This window comes from Apteryx mantelli, chromosome 5 (assembly GCF_036417845.1).
Source record: "Apteryx mantelli isolate bAptMan1 chromosome 5, bAptMan1.hap1, whole genome shotgun sequence".
Classification (NCBI taxonomy): domain Eukaryota; kingdom Metazoa; phylum Chordata; class Aves; order Apterygiformes; family Apterygidae; genus Apteryx; species Apteryx mantelli.
Window position 1 is genome coordinate 10,511,733 of NC_089982.1, and position 26,248 is coordinate 10,537,980.

General features: G+C 37.4%; 1 protein-coding gene across 8 annotated transcripts in view; it reads right to left on the minus strand.

Moving 5' to 3' along the window:
- ALB (albumin) overlaps nt 1–26,248 on the minus strand; it is a 45,098-nt gene that overhangs the window by 10,231 nt on the left and 8,619 nt on the right. For 4 of the 8 annotated variants that reach the window (XM_067297490.1, XM_067297487.1, XM_067297489.1 and 1 more), the window contains 6 exons: nt 17,317–17,455; nt 8,384–8,514; nt 3,693–3,736; nt 2,094–2,154; nt 1,149–1,281; nt 83–297 (listed from right to left, as the gene is read on the minus strand). In XM_067297490.1, the coding sequence (XP_067153591.1) occupies nt 83–297; nt 1,149–1,277 (344 nt within the window). In that variant the 5' untranslated portion in view covers nt 1,278–1,281; nt 2,094–2,154; nt 3,693–3,736; nt 8,384–8,514; nt 17,317–17,455. Of the gene's footprint in view, nt 1–82; nt 298–1,148; nt 1,282–2,093; nt 2,155–3,692; nt 3,778–8,383; nt 8,518–17,316; nt 17,456–26,248 lie in introns of those variants that run through there. The other 4 variants (XM_067297488.1, XM_067297492.1, XM_067297491.1 and 1 more) reach the window with 4 other exon arrangements.

The following is a 26,248-nucleotide window of genomic DNA, read 5'->3' on the forward strand; positions in this document are numbered from 1 at the left end:
CTGCACACTCTGTATACCTTGGGAATATTCCTCTTTTGCATAACTAAACATTTAACCAATACGACATCAGTGGTTTTCTTACTGTCCCAGAAGTGACACTCTATCGTCCTGGTATTCCTTGCATATCACATCAGAAGCTGGTCTTTGGTACGGCTGAACGAAATCTGGGTGGTGTACTTTAAACGACAAGAAACACTCGTTTCTTTCAGGATCAGCTTTGCCACAGCAGTCAGCCATTGCACCATATGAGTCACGGAGTTTTTCTACCTGGCAGATTTCATCCAGGAAAATTGTGGGCTAAAAGGGAGAAATTGATGAGGGTCAGAACTATGATTGTTTATGAAGAGTGTAATGTACATTCTCTTTATTTGTAAAAGAAAATCCAAATTAAAAAAGTAAATTTTTACTAGATAGGATTTAGACCATAAATCAGAATAATCCATTGTTTTCAAAGCAATTTCATAAAGTTTTACTTTATGTGATCCAATAACAACAGTGTTACAATGCTTTATCAAGAAAAAAAAGTTCTAATTTTTAATTATAATTTAAAAATACTCTGTACCATACAGTGGTCTCCTTTCACTTATATTCTCACTAAAGTGAATTTTCAGGTGAATTATGGAAGCAGGATTTGATATTCTAGTTGACAAACAGTTTGGGAAACCTTTATGGAGAATGACTGTAATCACGTCATTTGGCTTGAATGTTAGAGCTGGCAAGAACACAGTCACCTAACTTCCTTAGAGGCCTGGTTGAACATGCTAGACATCCAGGGATTTGGGGTACCTGTAGACATTTTTTGATACCTGATCTTAGGAGTTATCATCTAGAATGAGACCTGTATTTTGCAACTGGGGTATTCGTACTAAAAGATAACATCTACTTTTAGGCAACGCTAAACTTAATGTGCCAAAGTGTGGTTTCTAGGCTCTGCTACATGGCTCCACAGGTCATTTAGGCACTTTAGAAAGGCACAATTTCAGAACCTGACACAAAAAAGCTCTTTGTTTCAGCACTAAAATTTGGGTATCGGCAGCTGACTATCAAAACCTCCGAATCTGAAAGTATCGGTATAAATCCTCGACAGGATGACTTTGGTAGCTGCATAAAAAGAGGAGAAACACAATACCAAAGGATTCACTGCATACCAGTGACTTTGTGCACTCAGGATCATCCTCATGGGCCACACACTTCTGCGCCAGGTCAACAACATCCTTCACCAGCTTAGACAGCCCCTCGTAAGAGCATCTCTGGAGATACTGGGCAAATGTGATCATGGTGCTGAAACACAAAGCATATTTCGGAATGTGTAGGTAAGAAAAACAACAGTCATCATTTCCAAAGATGCTTCCGAATTCAGAATTGTTTGTTCAAACGATATGCACAAATGCTTAAAAAGAGTAGCATGAAGATCATAGTACTGGGTTCTGTTTCCTTCATGTTCTCAACTCCTTTCTGAAGGATGTTTTTAACCTTTACTTCCCAAGAACGAAAGTCATAACACACTAGAAGCAACACAGAAAAGACTGTGCTTTGAGTTTTATATCCCTTCTACCTAGTTCATTCAAAAATGCCACAAACTAAGATGTTTTAGCCATTGTTACATAAAACATCAGGCTTTCTTCTTTCAGAAGTAGTTATGTTCCTGTCAGGGCCCTCTGCTATTCCCCAAACCATTTTCAAAAGCAAATAATTGAATTCTTTCAGAAAGCCTGTCATAGATTTTGTTTGGTGGTCGTTCAGTTTTTTGGGTAATGCCTCAATCCTGAATAACTTCTCTTCATCCAGAGATTATCAAAACTGCATTACTCATGCCTGTTTTATTTTCACATAAGGAACACAGGTTTTCTCATAAACTTTGCAGAGGGTTGTGTTTCCAGGGACCAAGAAGGTCATCATGACTTCTGCAGGTCTTAAAGTATCTCGAGGCTTACAAAATGTACACTAATAGTAAGAAGGCTAACTTTATGCTGTGGTTCAGTGAGGCACATATTTTCCTTGCTAGCTCATATAGGGTTTTTTAGTTTTCCTTTTTTGTCCAATATCAGAAAGATGAAAAACAAGCAGAAAATACAAGTTGAGCATTCACTTACACTGCTTTAAATGTCTCTTCTTTCAAATCATTGTACCGGTGGGCAATCTCACTCTTGTGTTCTAGGAAAAAAGGAAAGAATAATGATGCTCATTGTCACATTTGCTTGCTAGATCCCTCAAAGAATACATTCCGGGCACCTCGGGCCAGATTTTCAAAAGTGTTCAGCATTTACCCAGCTCCTGAGCTTAAGGGAGCAATAACATTATTTTGGAACAGACCGAGCTAATGCTCAGCACTTGTAAAATTCCCACCTTTGCTTGGTATATCATCCTGGAAACTGTATTGCTTTTCAGAGAACTTTAATCTAAAGCTTTCTTCAGGCCACCTTGAAATCTCTGCTGTCTCAGCTTTTCCATGTGTCTGCAGAAACCTAACTCTTGCACATGCTCATCGTTCTGAGGGAACCCAAGTGTGCAATTGGTATGATTCTAATATAGTATTTAACTCTGTAAGCATATTCATAGTTCAAATATTCAAAATGACTGCTGCAGGTTATTGTTAAGGGTTAGCAAACGTACTTTTCATAACCATCAATATGATAATGTCTACATTATAAATAAAACAACGCAGCTGCAGTTTGACTGCATATGCATTAGTAGAGTTATCATTTTTCAAACATAAAATTATTAACTTGTCAAATTCATATTCTTTCTTCACTGAATGCGTATCATATGTGTTATTCACGAGCAAGAAAGCAGAAAAAGACCCTTCACTTGGACTTGATGGTAATAAAACAGGTTGTAGTTATACCACGCTCTTGGTCAGAAGGCTCCCCCAAAGCTTTCCAAGCAGATACTGAGGCAGGTGGCCACAGTCCGGACTGAACCAGATGGGGTCACTTTGTTCTAGAAGTACCATTCAACAGCTTTTAGAAAATGTGGAGAATAATTCCTCTACCTGAACTGAGGTCAATAGACCTGCTTTGATAATAACGGATATAGTGCTGAAAATTGCAATTCAAATCTTTATTGCTGTTGTTCACTGATACTTCCAGACCAGCTCCTGAAAATTCAGTTTTGTTTAATTTGGGCATTTTCATATTTAAACAAAAATCAAAAATTTCAATGAGAAAAATTCTAGGACTTGCTGCAGAAATATTTGTTTGACTAAGATCTCAAGTTTCATAACACATGGAAAAATGACTCAATGGGAAGTTTTTGGCTAGCCATTGTTACAGCCCAGACTGGTATAGATTTTTGCATTTTTGACCTAGCTGTGACCTAGTGATGCCTTTAATTGGCAAGGAACTTACTTTTGAAATATCATTCAAAAGAGAGCACATCCAGAAGCACAGTGCATCCACTGGCTCCAAGCTGAAAGTAACAGATTCTGAATGATCAGCACCTCTTCATGCAATACTCCAGTGTTGCAAAAGGACATGTTACCAAACTTACTTGCCTAGTTAAGTAATTGTCTGGAGTGGTCTACCCATCCCTTCAAGACTTCTTTGTTCAGTTTCTTTTCCAGTCAATCAAATTTTTCTATTCTCTTTAGTTGACTTTGGATCAAGCTCTCAAAAATTGTTCATGAAATTGCATTGAAGCCATCAAATTAATATAACAAAGACTGCAAAGGCAATTAATTAGTCCTTTCTTACCTGATTCTCGAGCAACTCTTTTCAGATTCCTGGATGCAGCAAAACTAAAGAGAAAAATAAACGAAATTAATGTTACCCACTTCATGGCTGCAGATTATGTGGGCTGAATTACTGAGAAAATGCTAGGAAGATTGAAGGGAAAGCATTTGTTTATATACTCTTTACAGACACTGTCTGTAAATTATTAACCTTACAGTTGGCATTTGTAGATTTCCATTTGGTCCGAAGGAGATTACAAAACTTAGAATGTCCTTGCCAAAAATGAATTTGATATTATTTGTTTATTATGTTTTACTGTGGACCTTTTTGTCCTGAAGAGGTTGAACCTTCCAGCACCCAAACAGATAAAGTTTTGCGTAAATTTCCTTATCAAATTACAAACAAGGGGTTCAAGGCATCAGACAAAAATGTCATCAAGTCTAATCCTATAGCCATGCTTCTTTTCTGCTAGTATTTGTTCAAAAGCACAGCAGGTTGGTATGGTACAGTAACTGTTCACCCAGGTAGGACTCAGTCCACATATTCACTTCTTATTAGAGAATTTTAATTTTAAATCAAATTACAAAATATGAGATTGCAAATTTCTTAGAATATTCTAGATGCTTTAAAGTCCTCCAGTGACAGAAATAACTGAATATTTAAGAAGCTGCTTTTCATTTTGGAATGGCACAAGTGCACAATTGAATCTAGTCCTTTATTCGGTATAAAAATAAGTACATATTGGTAAAATACTGGGATGAGCACAAAGATACAGGTAAATGGCTTCTCAAATTTCAGTTGGCTTCTGAATTCATAAAGAAACAAAAGTTACAAGTGTGGAACAGGTACCAAAGAATCTGAATCTCACAATATATTCAACTCCAGAGTGGAACAATTTAATTCAGACACTGAATCTGTGTCAGTAATTTGGAATTGACACTCTTAAACTGCGTAAGACTGCACCTCACCCCATATTTCCAGCCATACGCTTAGGGTAACATCCAAGAAGAAGGCTGGCCAGACAGCAGAAGGGCTGCTTTGAGCATCTGATTTGCAAGGCCAGGTTCTGTTTTTCTGTGGGTGCTGCTATTCATCATGATCCAGCTAACTGCCAAATATATGCGTAAACATTTGCAAGACCTGTAATTTCATAATTTTTGCAATGAATTCTCATTTGTATTAACATCCTTCTAAGAGTAATCTCTTCATTATGCACTGCTCTCCTCTTTGAAAGGTTTCTATTGATTAGTCAGTAATTTAGGAGATCATACACAGGAAGAATTGAGAAAAGTTTACACACAGCCCCAGGACATGGAATAAAATTGAAATTGTTTTTCCAGAATATTTAGTTAGAGTTTTCAAAAAAGAAGAAGAAGAAAAAAAAAGTAGTAGTACTTGATATAAGAATAATTACATATTGGTAAAACACAGTGAGGAACACAAAGATACAGGTAAATGGCTTCTCAAATTTCAACTGGCTTCTGAATTCTCGGACTCTTACTGAGCGTGAAGTGATGTAGTTTCACAACGGGAAATACTATGATTTACACCAGCTGATTTCACCATGTTTTAATAGGGAACTGATGGAGAATATGCAAGAGAGCTGAACTCCTGTGCATTGTTCACACTGTTGTTCGAGCGGCCAGAAGCACACGTTTACACAGCTGACGTCAGTCAGTCCTTCGGCCTCTTTCACAGAGAATGTAGAGAAGTACTCTTACCTATTGCAGTCAATTACTTAAGTTTTAGTTTGCAAGAACTGCAGAAATCTCTGGAGGAAATAGTCACCAGCCTGACAGAAGCTGTTAAAACCACTGTAATGGTATAGACAGCTTGAATGCTCTCTACCACTCCTTGGTGTATGACAAGCTGATAAGGATATCTGAGGGAGGGGGATGGACTGAATAACATCTTTAACTCCCCTTAAAGTCCTTTTCCATAACTTTCAATCCTGCTTTCACCTGCCTGGGATACTTTCCTCATCCCTCCTGATCTCCAGTTTTCACTACGTAATGTCCATCAAAATTAAAACTTTATTAGAACATCAGAATGACCTCAGTGCTATTAATGTTAGTTCAGTAAAACCCATTTCTACTGCAACTATAGAATATACATGAATATGAATATAGACAAATATCTACATCTAATGCCAATAACGTGGTCAGGTGGAGTTAAGATGGAGACTAGTCAATGAAGTCTAGAATCTTATTACTGAAAGAGTATTACAAAAGGAATAAGGACATGTTCTGGTAATTTTAAAGTTTAATCTTTAAGGTTCTCTAAAAAGGAAGGATTACTGGAGAAAAAAAAAAAGGAAAAAATTGCAGAACCGGAGTGGCTAACATTTTCTCTCCAAGAGACTGCAAAGCAGATGGATTTCCAGATCGCCTGTAATGGACAACGCTCCTGCTCCTGCCCTCTGCTCTAGCTGAAAACCTGCAGCAAAAGCTCCTTCTGACAGGAGGCTGCTGCTTTTGCTTAGTTCCTCCCTCTGGTGGCTGGATTTCAATCCACACACCGATTCTCAGTGCATTGCTAGATGTCGTGCTCTTCCCTTGGCACCTCATTGCCGGTGGTAGCAACTGTCTCAGTATAATTAAGAGATATTTTCTAATACTTCCTTAGTCTTAATGTAGCCTATTAACTTCACTCTTCTATTCCTCTAATTTTTATGAAGGGAGCAGTTTTACCGCTATTTTAAATTATTCTTACTGGGAACTGTGTGACTAACTCAATTTTCAGTCTGCTGGGAAAAAAATTATTTCACTTTGTTTCTGAACTTGAGTTTTTAAAAAATGTCTTAAATCAAAAGAAATGTCTAAGCCTAAAATATCTTCAAACAATTTTCATTTAGAAAAATACCAAAACTATGCATCTTGTCTTTCAGAAAGACCATTCTGTTCTTTATGAATAATTGTATAAAACTAAAATTAATTTAAAGAACATTTAGATACAATGAAATCTGTACTAGCTGTTGCTTTTGCAAAGAAGTTTTGCATTTTCCTAAGATTACTCCTGATATCTGGCAGGTAAAAATTAGTTTTCTTGTTAGTGATTTAGAGGAACAAGGCTTTATTTTAGGAATTAAAACTGATCTGGATAACTCTAATATAAAGAATAGTGGGCAAAAAGCAATTTTCAAGAAAAGCATCCTGTTTTTTTCATGATAGAAATAGGGATTATTTTCAGGCAGCTGTAGCAAAATTCCAGCCATCTGGGGAATAATGGGAATTTTGATAAATAATCTGGACCTCTCAGATCCGTGCTGCTTTACCCTAACAGGACCCCAGGGAAGAGCTGTTTAAACCCTTGAGCCTGTTATCAATTCTACCGACAACATCCCTTTCTCAAAGAACAAGCAATGGCTAAAACATCAGCCTTCTTTATTAACCTGTTGCCTTCAGACTGCCTGAAATTTACCGTGCATTTTTTGCATTGTCCCTTAAATCACTGACATTTGGATATACTAGTATTCTGAGTTTGGAGACTTATACACACATTTTGCATTGATACGTATGATTATTGATATAAATGGTGAGAGGCTGAATGATGGATAAGTAAACCATGCTTTTTCCAAGGTCTCAAATAAAAGTGATGGAAGGAGCTGACTCAGTGATCCAGTGGGTACCTTCCAATCCAATGAAAGCCACTGTAAAAATGGAAAATATTACTATCCTACAAACATAAGCCTGATTTTCCTGTATCTTGTACCTGTCTCCTTTCAAATCCTAGTAGAGCATTCAGTGAGACATAAACGTGTGTTTAGGTGTATTGTTGATAACAGTAAACTGACTATAAAATGCAACCAGACTGTAACATTGCTCAAGTCAAAGTGGTGAAAAATGTGGTAGTGACAAATCATGCCTTAAAACAGCTCTTGAAATGTGTATCTGGCTCTCTTCACAAAGCATTCTTCTGAAAATGGCACCTAAATATCAGGAGATTCAAATCTTTTTTGCTCTCTTGAAATTTAGCACAAGAAAATGAGTCAATATTTAGTGTTGCATCTTGAAAGCTATCTGGAATTTTCCCCTGCAGCATTGTGCAGTGTTAGCAAGAATACCACTGGTCCCCTAGAGTTAATATGTAAGTTTGTAATACAGGGTCCATGTTTATTTCTAGATATCGTCTGTTGTCTGTCCTGCACTTCATGCCAACATCTCATATCACTGCTGAAAGAGAGATCTGAACTCCAGCATTGATGTTTGTTTAAGAATATTAAATATTATACCGAGCTTCCTGTTACTCAATGCTTTCATGCTTTGAGTAAGCCTCCAGCAAAGTTGTCCTGGTATTACAGAAAGGAACATGCCCATTGCATTTTAAGTTGAATGCATCCATACACACCATTATGTGCAAAGTTGCAGATAGAAAATAGTATGTTTTCAGATTTGGGAGATCAAAGGAAAGTAATTCCAAGTCTAATTGACTTGGGGAAAAAGTATGCATCATTTTGAAACATTTTCATCATGCCACGCTGTGCAAAGTGGAAGAGCAGATACAAAGTGGAGAACTTCCTTCTCAAACTCCTAGTGGAGAAACACGTTCAGAGATACCCATTTAACAAACTTCTGTCCTGCATATGGCCGGTCTGCAGTTTGTGCTGTGAGCTATCTTATGTAGGATACTATATAATCAGTAGGAACGAAGAGATGCCATGGTAGAACAATTGCTCTTATAGAGTTTCTGAACCATAAATTTTACAACAATACCTCCTTTATCAGAAAGAAGCACCCATTCACATCTATGTCCAGGTGATTGCACTTGAAAGAGACTGGAGGTGAGTGGAAAGAATTTAGTAGTTGAAGGGAAAGCTGTTCATATTCCAGTGGGATTAATATTCCTGCTAAAAAAAAATAAAATACATAGATTAAGAAGTACTAAAAATTATATCAGCCTTTGGAGTAACAAATTTGATCAATCATAAGGAGAACAACTGTCAGAGCATTTTTGAAAAGTTAGTCCTTTTCAAAGCGACCTCTCAGAAAATAAAGGCTATTAGTAACCTGCTAATTCTGTGGCCCTCAACTTTAATTACTGCTGTTTCTTCTTTGTGTTAAAGGCCAACAGTTTTGCTTGTGTGAATCAATAAAAATAGTAATCTCAAAAATGAAGGCAGGACAGTTTACCAAACCTTGAGATATGCCTGTGCCAGGATCACATCTACTGCAAGTAATTGCAGTTCTGTTTTGGAGGTGATTTTGATTTTTTGTTTTGCCTTTTTTTTTTTTTTTTAACCTATCTCATGATCACATGAAGGAAGACAGCCAAACAGCAATGTTCTTCTTCATCAGAATGGTGGCCATAGCCTATTCTGCTGAAGTGGATGAATCCAGCAAAAAGAAAGCAATTTCCCTTTTAATCTACCTGTGGGTGGAAGTGAGATCACCCTGAAATAGGTGTTGCCATCTCCTATTTTCAGTGCTGTGCTTACGTTACATGTCTGTAAGAGCCAGTATTTTTTTCCATTAGACTGTAACTCATTTTTTAATAACTTTAATTATCAGTACCTTTCTAAATAAGTGTCTGGGGTTTTGGAAACACGGTCAGCTACCGGTCTTTTTTTGCTCTGGTGGATTATGTTTGCTATTCTTATCACCAATGCTTGGCTCACGTGTAAAACAAGTCAAACAACTGAAACAGATATATGTCTTTTATTTGAATAGAGATGGACTCTCAGATATAAAATGAGCAAGAATAAGCAAAATATGCTCATCTGATATGCATATATAGACACTGAAAGGATCTGATTACTGTAGCAGAATAGGCAGAGAGATGGTAACATATATTAAACTGTATACCCAGAACAGGGTGTATCTTTTGGCACATCCTCAGAACTGTTTTTAGGGCATTCATTTTGGTGATCAGCCATTCATGTTCAGTTTTGCAGAGTGTTTTCTCTCATCCCAATATGCATTTTCATATCAAATAGAATGACTATTCACAGTCTCACAAGATATTCAAATGCACCTTAATAAGTCAACAACCTAACTCTAATAAGCTCGATTTGCGGTTTAGTGACTAGCTCTTGTAGTTTTCTTTTGGAGCAGATTCAAGAGTCCAAATCTGCATCCTCAACACCTAAATAATCTTGCAAAGCTGAACTTCAGGCCAAAGTCCAGAACACAGACCAGAGTGGCACATACGTGTAAAAGAAGTGTATGTGTAAAAGACGTGATGATTTGGACAAAATCTTTTGGATTCCACTGGAAAGAAGTCAAGCAGAACTCTGTATCCTCTGCCTCTACCCCCACACAAAACCAGAAAGGATGCAAAGACCTTGCCCCAGCTCCTTCACTCATTTTTGCTGTTCCTTTTAACACAGTTACCACTTCAAAACCAAGCAGTTCAGTGCTTATATCAAAGTGAGGGAAAAGACCTCATCCTTCCCCACACTCTCTCATTAAGCCCATCTGCAAAGCAGAGCTTTCTTAATTATGCTCGAAAGCATACAAAAAAAGGAAGGTTTCATATGTGTTCATATGAAAATAAGTTTTGTATATGTATGGGCATGCATGGTGGATGTCTGTTTTTCAGGTAGCAAAGTTAAGCTTGAATTTGATGACCTGATTACATAATTTGGCATAATACCCTCCAAAGTCCACCTGACGACACAGACAGACAGACAGACAGACAGACATTTAATGCTTCTGCTTTTTTAAGTTATTCCTTTCTTTTTGTTTAAGTAGCCCCTAAATTGCTTGTTAAAACAGCATTTACTCTGGCAGGAGTTGGGAAAAGGTTCTATCCCACCATACTAGCCTTAAAGGCCTTGGGTAGGCTTCACAAGCAGTTTGGTGGAGGACCCAGCACAAGTCTGTCTTGTTTCTATGTCCTGTTGATCAGGTCTCAGTAGGCTGCCTATTTCACTATACTACATATAGTCAATGTTACTTTTTTGCATTTGCAGGACTGTATGGATTTATAGCTTCACTAAAGTGAATTCACTGCTGCCTTCCCTGAACAAGGAGGTATCGGTTCATCAGATACTTACTTTCAAGTACACAATCTGACAATGATTCAGACATAGTCTTTGGCTTAAATTTTTCTGCTAAGCCATTAGTCTCTAGGTTATATTAGGTTTCAGATATTGTACATTTTCCCCTTTCTCTCCTATCTTGCCCTTTACTTCACTGGCAATTGTAGACAATTAGGACTGTCAGCATAAGGCTTCTGTGGGAGTTTTTTCCTATTCTCTGTTGTATTTGCATGTATTTCTTTTCTTTTTGCTGTGCTCTTTAAGACAGCATTGGGAAGATTATCCACTAGTTCATTTTTACTATTTGACTGGCTATAATATAATGAAGATAATGAAGCTGAACTGCACTGACTTGCTCCAAAACAATTATTGTAGTTTAGTACCCATTGAAATGTTATGTTGCTTTGCTTACACTAATCACTGCAGCAGTATCTGACAGTTTATCTCACTCCCAAAAATCTGAGTAATGGTCTACAGTAATGAGATAATTTATGTGCATTCCTTATTTACCTTGTGCTCTATCAGAAATGTTGTGCATTTTCATTGTCTTGCCCCTATATTTTCTACATATGACATAGCTACTCACCAGGTCTTTATCTGTATATAAGAAGCTGAAGTGGCTCTAATGTATATTTTAGAGAATATCTTTTCCCATGAATATGTGTTTAATGGTATATTGCTTTTATATACGATGCCTTTTTTTCATATGCAGATCTTCTAAGTATCCATAGGATGCTAGTGTTAATCATGACCCCATGATCACAGTGACTTGTGGATATTTTTGCTCTGTATAGCTTATTCTTGTTCTTTCAAGTCCCCGCCTTCAACCTGGTATATAGTTGCTTTAAATGACACTTTTCCTTAGAAGGAAAAATGCATTTTCCATAGCTTTCTCTTCATGATCTAGGACTGTTGGTTGAGAAATCATCTATGTGCATCTCACAGTATCTCAGTTATAGTACTGCTGTTTCAAGAACATCACTTGACAGTGTTTTGGGGGTGTATGGGGCGCTTCTTAAAAATGATCTCTGACCATTTATAGTAGTTTCTAAAGACTTTCCATCCCAGCCAGACTGATGGAAGTTATTACACACAAATGTGATTGCAAGACACTTCAGTTCTATGTATAATATTATATGGGTGTTCAGAAAATTAATGCGAAAGCTCCTGGTTGTCCTATTTCTATAAACAATGTCCCTCTCCCCATCTTTGTGGCAATGTGCTTGGTGACTGCTTATTCATTCACACTGCAAAATTTCACTGAAATTTCAGAATAGGGAAGTTAGTCCCCACTCCTTGCTTCATCTTGTAGATAAACCGTGTCTCTTTTTCATTTCCATCCTCTAGTCATCCTGAAGGTTTATATACATTAGGCTGACATGGAAGAAACTATGTTAAATAGTTTTTTCATGAAAGCTTTGATATGATTTAATCATAGTATTTAGGTGTGATATCTTTAGTATTTGTTTTACCTATTGGGGGAAAGCTGTGGTAAGTTAGCAAACATATCATGCACGGTGCAGCAATCAGCCACAGAGCAGTTACCTTTTTTCTCCATCTCCCGTACGTCCATTGATCAGACAGAACAGCTTGAGTTCATATGTTGCTATAGTTCTTGTTATGCTGACTTTACATCCAAAATACTCTGTTTTGACATTAATTAAGTCTAAACTAAGTCCTGTTAGTAAGTCTTATGGCCATTTCTGCTTTTCATCCACTATAGGTCTGATTCCTAGGGCATTCATAAATAATCCCTACCCATTTGTTTCATGAAATCCAAAATGTGGTGATGCAGCTGCTTTCCTTATCAAGTAACAGTTGCCAATATCAGCCTTTGGCATCGAGTACAAAAATGGTTTTGTTTTGCCAAGTGAGGTAATAAATTATTGATTGTAGGCATTTCATATTGACTCCTTTTTAATGCATTAAGTTGCTTGGCTCTATCCAAAGGTGCAGTCTTCAGTGTTTTGTAAGGGCTATCAACCAGCCAGTTCTGTGGCTTTAGCAATTATGTCTCTTTCTCCCATGTCCTTGTGACTTTTTTTGTCTCACTATAGTAGGTAATCTGCGAAGTAGAGGTACTGGCTTGATCATTTTATCCATTTCTACTTAGAAGGTCCCTCAAAAACATCACAGCAATGTTTTGGTATGAGTAAAAGTGCACATCGATTTTCAGAATAGATGTAAAAAAGATTTATACTAAGTGTAGTGTTTATTCAGTTCATAAATTCACTCCCTTTACTTGAAAAAACTTTTTGCTTCAGTATTGTTTTTATATATTTGACACATTACTTGTCATTTAATTTTTTGCGGTGGTATGATGTTTGTGCCATGATACAACTGTTGGTGGCAATCTTTCTTCTTCCTCTTACATAATTCTCTGGAGGCCGCTGGAATCCAGCACATTCGCTTATGCCCTAGAACCTATTTGGCACTCGTTTTCTAGTTTCCATGCCGCTATCTGAGCTTTGCAGCCTGTGTCATTTTGAGTTTCATGATCCACCCATTTTTGCTCTTTTGTACCCTGCTGATGTCATATATGCACAGAATCTCATCTTCTGAATGACTGCTTGCATTCTTAAGATGTCATTTAAAAAAAATGGGCAGTTGATGTATATGGCACCTTATAAATTTCATTAGTGTGTTTTTCAATAGTACACAAAGCATTTATTTTATTTTCTACTTTTTTTTTCCTGTGCTTCACTTCCCACCAATTTTGACAAATTTTTCACGTGTTTTCATGCTTGACAAACTGTTGTTGAATCTATTCTACTCATGCTTGTGTTCAGCTGTGAGCCTCTTCACTACTTCACACATTTCTAAAGCTCTTAACAGAGCTGCTGTAAGTTCTCTGAAAATTCTCAGTCAAGAGACTGTGCCTGGAAGAGCGCAACTGCAGTCAACTGTAGCTAAATGGTCTTTGGCATTATAGAAGAACCATTCAGTGAACGCAGTTCACTCAAGAGCCAAACCTGAAAGCTTTCATTTGGCAAGAGATTGTTAATATTTCTTTTCTAGGTTTGATGTACTTCAGCTTAAGCAGTGAAATGGATAATGAAAACTTCTGAGGAACTGCAGGGAATGTGTTAAGTTGTTTTGGTTTGAATTCTTTTAATGCGTTTATCTGTGACCTCCCATTTATAAATAACACTGCTAGAAACTTTTTTGTAAGTTTAAGTACATCTATTTGCTAAAAATCAGAAGGGAAGTATTTTAAAAATGAACTAATGATTCTGGGAGCCACTGCTTTTGGTCCCAACTTGAAATTCTTTAACAGTTGAAAAAAAAATTGTTGTCTAGTGGGATAAAAGGATCTTTGCAGAATTTCTGAGATTCTACATGGACCCTCCAAGCCTGCAACTGAACACTCGAACGTTACTGGACTACTCACAGCCTTTGCTCCTCAGTAATGTAAGACACTCCTAGTTTGTCCTCTTTTTCATTTAACTTCATTGTAAAGCTAGTTTTCCCATGCTGGTCTAAAAACTGTAAGTCTAATTAACATTGCCCCTTTCAAGTCCATCTGCATAGAAACAGATTCTGTTTTACTGTTCTCTGAGTTTGTGGGGTTTTTTTCTGTTAGGGCTCTGGGTTCTTTTCTACTTGTTTGTTTTTTTTTCAGGAAATTACTAGTTTATCTATTTGAGACAACTTGTAAATGTTCAAGCATTAAGGAGAAAGAGAGTGATTCTCTTCTCATTCTTTTCTCCATGTCTCAGTAAGCGATTCCTGAACATAAAGCTCTGTAAAGCTCTGGCAACCTTGAAAACTGGAAAGATGTTTATTTTAAAAGAAACCCTGGACCAGGAGTGGCATTTTCCTTCTCAGATATTCCCTACTGCCTTAGGAATTTCTATAGCTAAGAGTCGGGGCCTGAACTGGCACCTTCACAGGACAATAGAAGTTTATAGAGCCATTCGCAGGTCCTCTGTGCTGGAGGAATGTTGTGCTGCTTATAGCCCAGGAGAGACAGATTCATGGGGGGGGAGATTGGTTTCAGTTCAGCATGTACTGAACAAAGTTCTATCACAGTTGTAGTCAAAGACATTGTACCTTGCAGGCACACCTATAGAAACAAGAATTTTCAGTTTCCTTATAGCCAGCATCTGGACAGAGGTAGGACTCAGCTCCTGGCATCGTTGCAGGGAACTTGGAAGCTCTGAGAGCAGAGGGGTAAGGATGGACCAGAAGAAACTGGGTCCAGAGCTCTGCAGCCTGCAAAGCAGGCCTGCTACAGTTAGGACAGGCTCTGCTCCATTCTTTTGAAAGGCAGGTTAAGAGGGCACTGATTCTGAAAGCTGGCATTAGCATTTACTCACTGACATTAAAAAAAAAAAAAAAAAAAACCACTCCTGCATGTTATTCTGTTATAATGATCCCTGAGGCTCCATTGTCTTGAACCCAACATGAAGCCTTCTGTCCCTGCAGGTTAGTCTAAAAACATAGTGAAACATTTCAACAGTTTTGCCTTAGCCTCAGAAGCAAAGTTCAATTAGTTAAAACCTAAGGCTGTGTACTTTTCTGTCTCAAAAATCAATTGTTTTTAACAGCTAAAAGCCTTTCAAGCAACATTCAAACAGATGACATTTATGAAGTGATCTTTGGTTTGTAGTTTCCAGGTCAGTACTCGCTCAAACATGAATCAAACTCCCACAGGTATTACCAAAACATAATGATCTCTTACAAGAGAACTTGATTTGCAGCACCAACAAAAAGTTATCTTTCTGCTGGTTGCCATTTCCTTCATCTGTTTTCCTTTACCTCTATTTGTTATAATATAAAATGTAATATTGGAAAACTGGGATTCCTGTTGCCAAAGAAGCCAAGAAGTGACTCAAAAATAGTATGAAACCAAGGAAATGTTTTTTGGGTTTATTTTTTAGAGTGGTGCTTGCAAACTGGCTAAGATTTTCAAAAGTGACAAGTGATTTTGGATGCCTAATTTGATTGCCTTCAGGAAGGCCTGATTTTAAATGAGAGGTTCCTCAGTACATTCCAAGAATCAGAAAAATTTCATCAGGGACCAAAAAATGTGATTAAGCCTACCAAAAATATGTATGGTTCATGTAGCTCTCTTACATAAGTAATAAAAGGATTAGTTCAGATATTTGCACTGGAGAAATTAAGAAGTCTAAACAAAACAAAACCCAACCCAGTTACAAAGAGGCGCTGGATATATTTGTTGCTTTGCAAAGTCTGAATAGCTAGTTTTTAAAAATTTAAATGCTAACATAAGAATTCTTCTCAAGTCATGAAAAGAAATATTAATGAACTCTTTGCACAGGAAGATTTTAGTGTTGTCTTTTGGATCAATTAGCCAGTGGGTATACTCGCTAGGCCATTCATCTACACTGCCCTCCAACCGCATGCTGAGAGTCCTTGACATTTGCTTTCAGTTCAAATGGCTTCTATTCTATCCCAAGAGTGGTTCAGTATTGCCAATCGAAAGTATTCATAATCTACAGATCTCAAAAATAATTCATGGAATTAAATTATAAAAATTATTTTAGAATTAGCCTTATCCAGCTTCTGGGTTTTTAAGGGCACTTGGGTTTCTGACTTTTCTCCATGACTACGAGGATTGGAAATATGAAGTGGAAACATAGATTCCTCTTACCTAGCTTCAGGTGCCTACAGTAGAGGCACCTGAGCTACTCTGACTGCAAGGAGATCTGAAGCTGCCTTTCAAGTCAGTGTAGGTCTGGTCAATGTAGCCATGGAGTTAGGAACACAGGTCTTCTAACCAAAAGTTGGTGCTTGATTTAGGAGATGAACCCTGCCTAAGAACTCACTACTATACTACCTCAATCCGACCTGTGATGTTGAAAAATTACTATTTGAAACACTAGTTTAACCATGTGATTCTAGAAACTCAGGCTTTAAGAAATGTATGAAAAACATCAAGGCTTGAGATAAAATCTTAAAGGCTGGTAACGCTTGCAGCTTTCTGCCTCTCTTTGCAAAATGGCTGTGCGCCTTGCAGGAGTAGGGTGAACCCCTGTTGCTGTGCATACGTAACTAGTCAGACTGCCTGATGTGTATATTATATCTGCCTTCTGTCTCTTAATGAGTATTTTCCATGTCAGGGTTGCCCAAGACTACCAGACTCCTGGTTCCCTGGGAAGGGAAGCTAAAAGCTCTGCATACTCTGTGCTGAACCATATTTTTCAGAGTCCCTACTTGCAGAGTGGAGAGCCTAGTCCTAAGCCAAGACCAAGGACTCAGCTCCTCGTATAAGAACAGGGAGCCTGGAAACATGGAGAACCTGACACTAACAGGAGTCCAACGGCCTCCAGTATCCTGCTGCAGTCAGGTACTGTAGTCTCATTGGTCTCCGGACAGTCAAGAGTTTTGAGATTCCCAGCTTCATCTCAGGGAGCTGGATGCTTTGTCATGGCCATTCATCCCAGAACACTGATGTTTGACTGGTTGCCCAAAAGCTAGAAATCGTACAAGCACTGGGCTGGTTTCCCTGCAGGCTGTTAATCCCAGGTTCTATAGGAAACCTAAATGCTGATGTGCCAAAAGTTTATTGGAACTGTGATGTTTCAGGTGAAACATTTTGGATTCAACTGATTGACATTTTATGTGAAAACTGTGCCATAAATTATTCTGATCAGGTCTACTTTATGTGATAGTTGTTGCTTGACCAGGAATGTCACCCACCTATTTGTGCTCCTACTGAAGTCAACAGTAAAACTCGTAACAGGAGGCTGAGTTAGGCCAGCACCAAATCCTTGGGAAATTACGCTTCCAAATGAATTCGTTGTCCCTGGGAAAAATGTTCTGTGTTCTGAAACCAAAGCTGTTCAAAAAAGAGCGAACATTTAAAATGTTCAAACCTTTCAAATGACAAATATCTTTTAATCTGCTAACCCTGACCTATGTCCAATAAAAATTCAAAACAAATTAACAACACTCACATCCTAGAACTAGTACTCAACTATGACCTACACAGACAAATGCCCATTTCTCAGGCTAGGAATGACAGAGTCCAGCTACTATATCTGACCTGTGACATCCTCTCAGATACCAAGACTGACTGTTTTTTAAAGACTTAGCCTCTTACAAAGGTTATTATTTTAATCTTCAGACTTTTAAGAATGTGCTGATTAGATTGTACTAGTCATGGGAAACTCTCAGACATACAAGTGCACACCCACCTTTTGTCTAACTTCGAAGCTGTAAATGCATATCCGAGTGTAGAATTGATCCTGTTAGCTATAACAATCTTAAATCTAAAATCCTGAAAGGACTGAAATAGTCACCCAAAAGTGACTAACATAAAGCCTGGAGACCTCATACTGGAAAATGTACAAAGTTCTTCAATATGTCTTAAAAAGACTATGCCTCATGTTCTTTGTGTACTTTCTTTCTGCCAGAAAATCCGTATAAAAAGGAATAGAGTATGGCCAAAAAGCAGATGTGCACAAAGAAATGTGGTTTCAGTTAAAATTCTGCATATAGAAAGTGCAGAATATTTCATAATGGACAGTGCTTTTGCTTCTAGACAGTGTAAGTTCAGAATGCTCAGTATTATTCCCATTAACACAAAATTAAGTAAAATTTCTGATCCTGCAGGCCCTCTTTTGTCTTACACTGACAATTCAACAAAATGGAGTGAATCTCAACTAATGCAGCATAAATCACACCTGCAAAATTCAACTATTTTGGTAGGCAAGTGATTTCTCGCAATAGCTAGCTGTGAATTAGAAGATATCCTGCAAACAGAGCTTCCATGAAAAAATGTGCCTATGTGAACCCAGTATAAAATCAAGGGAACAAAAAGATACCAACCTGTGACCAAGTCTGTCTCTAAAATTCATATACTACCTCTATGGAAACTCAAGAACGACCTTTCCTTCTTCAGGACCTACAAACCCAGACACCCTCATGAAAGATTTGTAGTTGCCATAGTCTTAGAATGACAAATGGAGAAGCCCCAGGCTAGTAACCTTTGCTGTTTTACTGATAAGTTGTATTTTTATCAGTTTTCATGGCATTTATTCACGGAACTTTGAACTGAATTTTCTGTTGTTGTCAAAAAACCCATGCAGTTATGGTAACTGTGTGGTAACAAACAAAACTCCATAGACATGGACTTAGGTCATTTTATCTTGCTGCCCACGAAAAGAAAACTTTATGATCAAGTTCATCATTAAATTCAACACAGAACAATGTAATATTTGAACCTAAAAATTCTTGTGTGGAGAAGTTGAAATTTAAAGTACAATGACTAGGTTTCTCAAGTAATTTCTATGCAGTTATTTTTATGGTTTTCTTCCAAAGAAAAATAAGCTTATTTTATTTGATTCCTGCTTTCCATGAAAGGTATTATCAGTAGGCAATCTATCCACTTCTGCTTCTGGAAGGAAGAGCAAGTACTCACTCCCTCCATTTAGGATATAACTACACCATAAGCTGTGGAGCACAAGGGTAGATTTAAATGAGAGTCAGAGGCTCCTGTCTGTTGGGCACTGATATCGTCTAAGTAGCCATTTGAGAACTCAGTAAGGTTCTCAGGACCTCAGTATAGTATTTTGAAATATATTCAGTGCTGGCCTAATTCTGGTTGTGCTGAAACCAGTGCTAAAACTCTTCTGACTTCACTGGAAACAAAGTTAGATAAAACTGTGTGCTTTTGAAAAGTATACCTCCTATTTACCCCAGTTGCAGGCAGAGAACTGGTTAGCTCAGAAAGGAAGATGAGAATACTGCTGAGATAGCAATAATCAAGCTTTTTAGGAGTAAATTGACAGCTAAAATCAGAGGTTTATTCATGTCAGGTCAAAATTAAAATCTTTATCCTGCCTTGAGGTCTGTGCAGGCAAGCCTTTATACCAGTGAAACTTCAAAGACAGGAATTACAAATGTGCTTAATTGTGTGCCAAAGCATAGCCCCTTTGAAATCAACAATATATCAAGGTGAAGCCCCAGTAGAGATGCTGGTTAGCACAGGTGTCTCAGAAACAGTTTATTTTACACAAGTGATTACAGTTACAAATGGGACACTATTCTTCATGCAGAAGACTTGTTATTTGGCCTTGGTTTTGGAAGTTAAGGGTTTAATTTACAAAAGGGCCATGAATTTACAAAAGGGCCTTGATTTTCTGTAAGGATTTTAGACACTCTCTACAATATTTAAATAAGTCAGTCCACACCAGAATACACAAATATTTTTAATCCGATTAGCAGAAGAGTAGGATATGTCCAAGTCACACAGCAAAGAAGTATATATGGGTTTAATTACCTCCTGCATGTGAAGCCAAGCAGCCCATTAGAAACTGCAGCTCAAGAGCAGCCCAGATGGAACGGGGGTAATAGATGAAGAGGCTGTTGGCAAGAGTTGTGGGAAAAGTATAGCCTGGGAGAAGCTCTGATAAAAATGCACAAAAAAGGCACAACCAAGGACAATAAAAAGCAGGTTTGTCTCAGGTTATATTGAGATTATTCTAAAACTGATTGTCAAACCCACTCTTTTCACAAAGGAGAGCTCTTGCAGCTACCATGTTTCCCGAAGTAAACAGGTACAAGCATTTGGTTAGAGCTAGTTTTGACTAATGTGCAGGCAGGAAGACGTTTCAAATTGGTCAGTCAGGAGAAGGATGCCACCTACTGTTAACAAAACTCTTTTGCACTACAGAATCCGTGCACTTTTGCGTTGAGAAAAATGTAATGCTCCTGTGGGCAAAGGACTACTCTTTCAGGTCCCTAGAGATAGCATTGCTACAGACTGTCCCCATTTAGTGGCTAACTCTTCTGGGATGAACAGCTTGTGAGGTCTTTCTGCATACTTTTTTTGCATTGGTGCAAGATGCTAAAACATCGAATGCCTCAGCAACATTTTAAAACGTCAGGGTATCAATTGTTTGTGCTATAAGATTCAGTGATTCAGAGCAGCCAGGCCATACTATTAAATCAGGACGGGAGTTTGCCTCTTAATTCTACCTCTCTCCCCTGTTTTATTCAGGCTGCTGAAGGTAAAGATCACTAAAACTGTAATTGCACATTATAGGTGGTTAGAGATTAGACTGATACTGCCAAAATAATCCTGCAAACTGCCTATTACAGCAAATGGTGAAAGGAATAAGCATAGGAACACAACTAGAAAGAACATTCTCAACAGACAGGTCACAGAGCTAGCAGCTGGGTCCTATCTCTGGCTTTGTGACTAACCTGCGCAACTATTTCTACTTCACTAGATTTTGCTGCATCTGCTTCCTCTCTTAGCTTTCATAAGCTTTATCTGCTTATAGTGCAAATATTTGCAGTCAGAACTACCTAAAGTATCTGCACAGCAGCAGTAGAGAAAGCAGTTCCTAATGCACCTGAGAATGACAACATTATTCTTAAGAAGCAGAGCCTTTTTATCTTTTCTTCCTTTAAGAACTTTGCAGAAATGTTTACTATTTTAAGCAGTACTATTCAGCAAGCATCAGAAGATGATATTAGGGGCCTGACATGTCAGTGAAATATATAAAGATGGTGTTTTCCTGCAATTTTCCTTTTCTTATTGGGCTGGCAGGGCCTTCAGCATTCTGCTCTTTGGCCATGCATGGAGCACTAGCAATATAGCAATAGCCTGATTGAACAGGGCTGCTTGAAGAAATGTTGCCCAAGCTTTAGTATAAAAAAACACTTCAAGATGGCATGATTGCAGGCATTTTTCTTATTGAAAAGATTTAAGTAAATGTAAATATTGCTACTCTGTCTCGGCAACACTGTAGCTATAAAGCACTGATTTTTCATATATTGTTAAATATAGGTCTGCAGACCCAATGATTCATAAAACTTATGGCTCTTGCCTCTGCATTTCTGTGAATATGCACATCACACACGCAGCACACATAAATATACAGCTAGTTAATGTTCCTGTCATCACAGTATCTGTTAAAAATATGGCCACTGATAGGCAAGAAAAAACAAATGGATATTTTAAATGAGAGAAGCAGAATGATATGTAGTGAAATTATTATTCAAATCTATTAATCTCCTCCACTCATTCGTGAAGCAAAAACATTTAACTTCCTCCTGTTTGGAACTGGCATAGGGGAATATACACAATACAAAATATTTGTCCAACAATGAGCAGAAAAGTTTAGGGAAGAACAGTTTAGGGAAGCGTCTGATTTTTTTCTTAAATACAAATAGTAGCAGTTTCTTTTACAGCTAAGCTACCTGAAATTGAACCTTACTAAAACACTGCAGAGAGTGACAGTGTGTTGGTTAGAGAAGGAAGAATGGATTCAATATGGACTGCTAAGCTAGTTTATACAGTTATGGAGGTCTCCTAGGAAAGTTTACGGAGATCCACTCACCCAGAAATAGCACGCATCCCCCAGCCAGAGGATGCCACTGGCGCACATATGGGCACTGTAAGAAGTGCAGTGTTTCCCCAAAGAACAAAGGACCCACTGCATATTTTGAATATCAAGCAAGGTCCAGGCAAATTATACTTCTGGTCCTGATCCAGATTAGAATTTGACACTTAGTTCAAACTTAGGCTAAAGCTTAAGAGAAAGCTACATTTACTAAATCTTGTAATTACTATTCACTCATGTACAGTTCAGATATGCATGCATCCACATTTATATTTAGAAAAAATCTTATCTGTCCATGTAGAGATCTGATGAGACAGTCAAATAAGCTGTAAGTACATGCATCATTTCAAAAATGACTTTTGGAAAGTTAGGTTTCTAGGTTGTTTCCAATTTTATTTTACGATATGTTATTGTAATTGTACTGAGAAAACCTCACAATCATGAAGAACACTCTCTTTTGTTTACTACCAAAGAAAGAAAACACCTATTTTCCTAAGGCCTACTGCTGGCCTTTAAATATATATACAGCATTAAAAAAATGCAACACTATGACAAGATCAGGTCAGAAGTGTTTTACATTAGGTAATCAAAATGAGTGGAAAATTTCATCTGAATCCTGACATGTCTTGGAATTTCATGTGTAAAACAGAGATAGAATCATCCCTTTACCTACCTAAGCTTCTGTGCAGATTACTTTGTGAAACATTAGATACTGCCGATAAGGTTAAATTAAAAAAAAAATGGAATGAAATGAATAACATGCAGTTAATAGCAATGCAGTAAGGCCAAGAACACTATACTGAAGATCTAGGAAAAACAAATACTGAATAGATATTTGTTGGGAAAGCACAGACTGTTCTTTACATTGTGTGAAGCAGCATTTTCCAGAAAGCAAGAGACCACGATTAAGATGACAGGGGCAATTTATTTTAGCATTTTCAGACTAGTGACTGCAAACTTCATCTTTATGTAATTCAGTACGCCTCTTTTTAATTTATATCTGAAGCATCTGTATGTTTAAAATACTTTACAGAGATGTTTAGCATTCCACAGTTTTCCTGTATAAAAACAAATTGTTAATTTAGCGATCTAATTTTAGGTATGAGGTTGTTTAAAGAAAGGTTTTTCTTTTCAAAAACTAATGAATTAAAATAACTGAATAGATAAAATGGCTTCAGGCTTGTCGGACTTAATCATTTTAAATTCTGCATGTGATTACTTAAATAGTTGCATCTAAATCTGAGGTCAGATTCTTACTTTTTTCATTAACAGTGACGAAAGTGAGTGCTTTCTGCTCCTTATTCTTCATATTACTGAAACTTGAACAAGGATACAGATGAGTGAGCTGTATTCTGTTGTAGCTCACATACTGTCAACCAAGTGCTTCTTCGACTGTGTTGCAAAGACCTTTATTACTCTTACTCTCACTCAGTCAGAGTGAAGTTTAAAAGAACACAGCCGGACTTCCTGATTTTAGGTTGAACGTGCAAGTCTAGCAACTAAAGAAAACTTTATTTTGAACACTGAGATGTAATACAAAAAACAGCTAGAAATCTTAAGTACGAGGCCCTGTGATTTCATTTATCCCCACACTGTACAACCACCTTTCAGACACCTGGAATTTAATTCTACCAGTAGAAGATACAACATCCTTCTTGCTGATCATGTCATAGTCTCATAGTCTACTGCTAATCAGTAAAGTCCCTGAATGCCTGGGGATCATAAAATAGTATGAGTAAATAACACCAGTGTTCACAAATATGTGACCACACTTAATTTCTCAGTCGTACTGCCTGTTGGGAAAATAAATCTCCCTTCAGTTTTATTCAAAATCTCTGCTTAGTTACCTCTCTGTTGGCACCTGGTGTCTCCTAAACTGTCTTATTCCATGCTTTCTCATGCAGCACAGTTTTTGGTTCATAGAGACTTTGATTCATTTGGTAAGGTAGGTCTAAGCTGTATATCCTTCCTCACATTAAAGAGCATCCTACTCAACAAAGTTGACATCAGTGAGATGACATGTAGAATAGGATATTATTAAGTGTAGGTTTGGGTACCAGTAATATGTCATAATTACACATTAGGAAAACAATAGTTTCATCAGGGAACATATTTCAAGACATTTCCTTGCAATGGGATTTCAACAGTGCACGGTAAGGAGGGATCCATCTTTAATTCCTGTGGCCAAGAGGAGTTACAGATCTTAATACAAAGAGAAGTTTCCACTGATTCTCCTGTGAATTGTCATAGCTGATCAAAGTCTTTCTACTTCTTATTTACTATCCCCCTCTTTGGAGATTGCTATTTTCATATATTTACGTTCAGTGTATATAAAGTACTCATGCAGAATGTCTTGCTTCTTCTCACATTTGTAAAAGTAAAACTTTGTTTAATTTTATTAACAGCCTAAAACCTTTTATTTTCCCTGACAATACCTTCAGATCAAGCTTTTAAAAACTTCAGTTGCTTAACCACCTTCTGATGTGCAGCCCCAAGAAGGATCCTTCTCAAGGCGTAGCAGGCAAATAAGAGGTATCTCTCTCAGGTATCTCAGGGAAATAAGAGATTTCAACTCTGCACTGTACTGGTATGGCTAGTTTGCTAAAGAAACCAGAAGTCTTTACTTTAGGAGGATTTCTCTGTATGCTGATTAGTATGCTTATGGCTTCAAGCACAGACATGCCCTTCTTAGGCAAATTACAGACAATCCCTTCTGCACTAAAGCAGTAAGGTTCACACTTGAGAAGAGTAAACCATTACATTCTTAGGTTCGGATTCTAATTTGGGTACTAGGTCTGCAGTGTAAGTTTCTGTCACAGGAGAGAGAAAAAGTCAAGGACTCAGCTATGAAATTGCTGTCTAAATCTAAATTTGATTTCTTAAAGTGTCTTTCTTCCAGCCAAAATGTGAGATTTTTTCTAGAGCTGCAGTTTTGACTCAGGCTGCTTCCTTATGCTTGGAGTTCTCAGAATGCATGGATGTTACAACAATTTCACTGGCAAAGTTGTCATCTAGTGATTACAATTATTAGTAGTTAAGTATCGTATTGATAGTTTCTGAAGTCAAGCGCTTTATGTGAGATATCATATAACACAGTTACCACTACCACACTAACCAATTATTCAATAACATACTAGTTCAGAATTTCAGCTTTCTAACATCATGACTGAGAAGGGTATCACCATGTAGCTTTTTTACCTTATGGATAAAAGCTGTGTCTTAAAAAGACACATTTCCCCAAATCAGCTCCTTGTGAGGCTCTGAGGCATGGCACTCCAAACTATTCTGGGCCAACTAAGCACCGGCTGTGAGCTACCAAAAGCACTTTGACAGTATTCTTACTGAATGCAATTGAGGAATGATGAGGCCAAAGTGGACTTACGTCTCTGTCATTGCTGGAGGCGGAATGGCAGCACACGCAGTTTTAAGAACCATCATCCCTAGCTAGTCAACAGATGAGTCAAACAGCAAGGCACATAATGTAAAACCACTGCACTGATTAGTACGAGTATAGTTATCATATCGTATATTGATGGTTGTGATAACTGTGTGCTAAAAGTGAATGCATTTTTATTGGAATCCAACAATATAAAACAAAAGCCAAAAGCTAGCCATACACAGGTATGTCCATAATGCATTGAAGCTCCCCAGTCTCTGACCAACACATACAGATGCTGATGAGAAAGAGCAGAACATCAGAAGTAACTCCATGACAGTTTAAAATCCAGAGTAGAATAGCCATTAAGTAAGCAAATTCTTTTAAGTGGTCTCTAATAATCTGTTTGACTGAACTCATATCTATTTGCTCTGGGAATGACAGCGCACATGGGTTGGTAAATAATGTATCATAGCTAGAATATTCTAGCAAACAACACAAAAATACATATTTAATATCTGAGTGACAATTTCAAAAAATTATCATAATTAAGTGAATAAAAGAGATTGGCTCTCACTGGAGCTTACACTAATAACAGAAAACTTTACTTGTTGATTAGTTAGTTTAATTAGTGATTAATTTGGTACTCTTATTGCCAAATATTTGTGTAATACTTTAGGAAATACTTTTGTTTGGGAAATGTTTTCATTGTTCTGACACAATTCTTTTTTTAATTATGGAATGATATTTAGAATAAGGAATGTGAAAAGTGCTTTAAGATATTAGGTAACACTGATAAAGCACAGCATTCCAAAAATCATGAATAGTTTTTTCTGGCTAGTAATAGTCACTAGTTAACAAAACAGTATGCAAGCTTTGCAATTAGGATACACAAAACTTA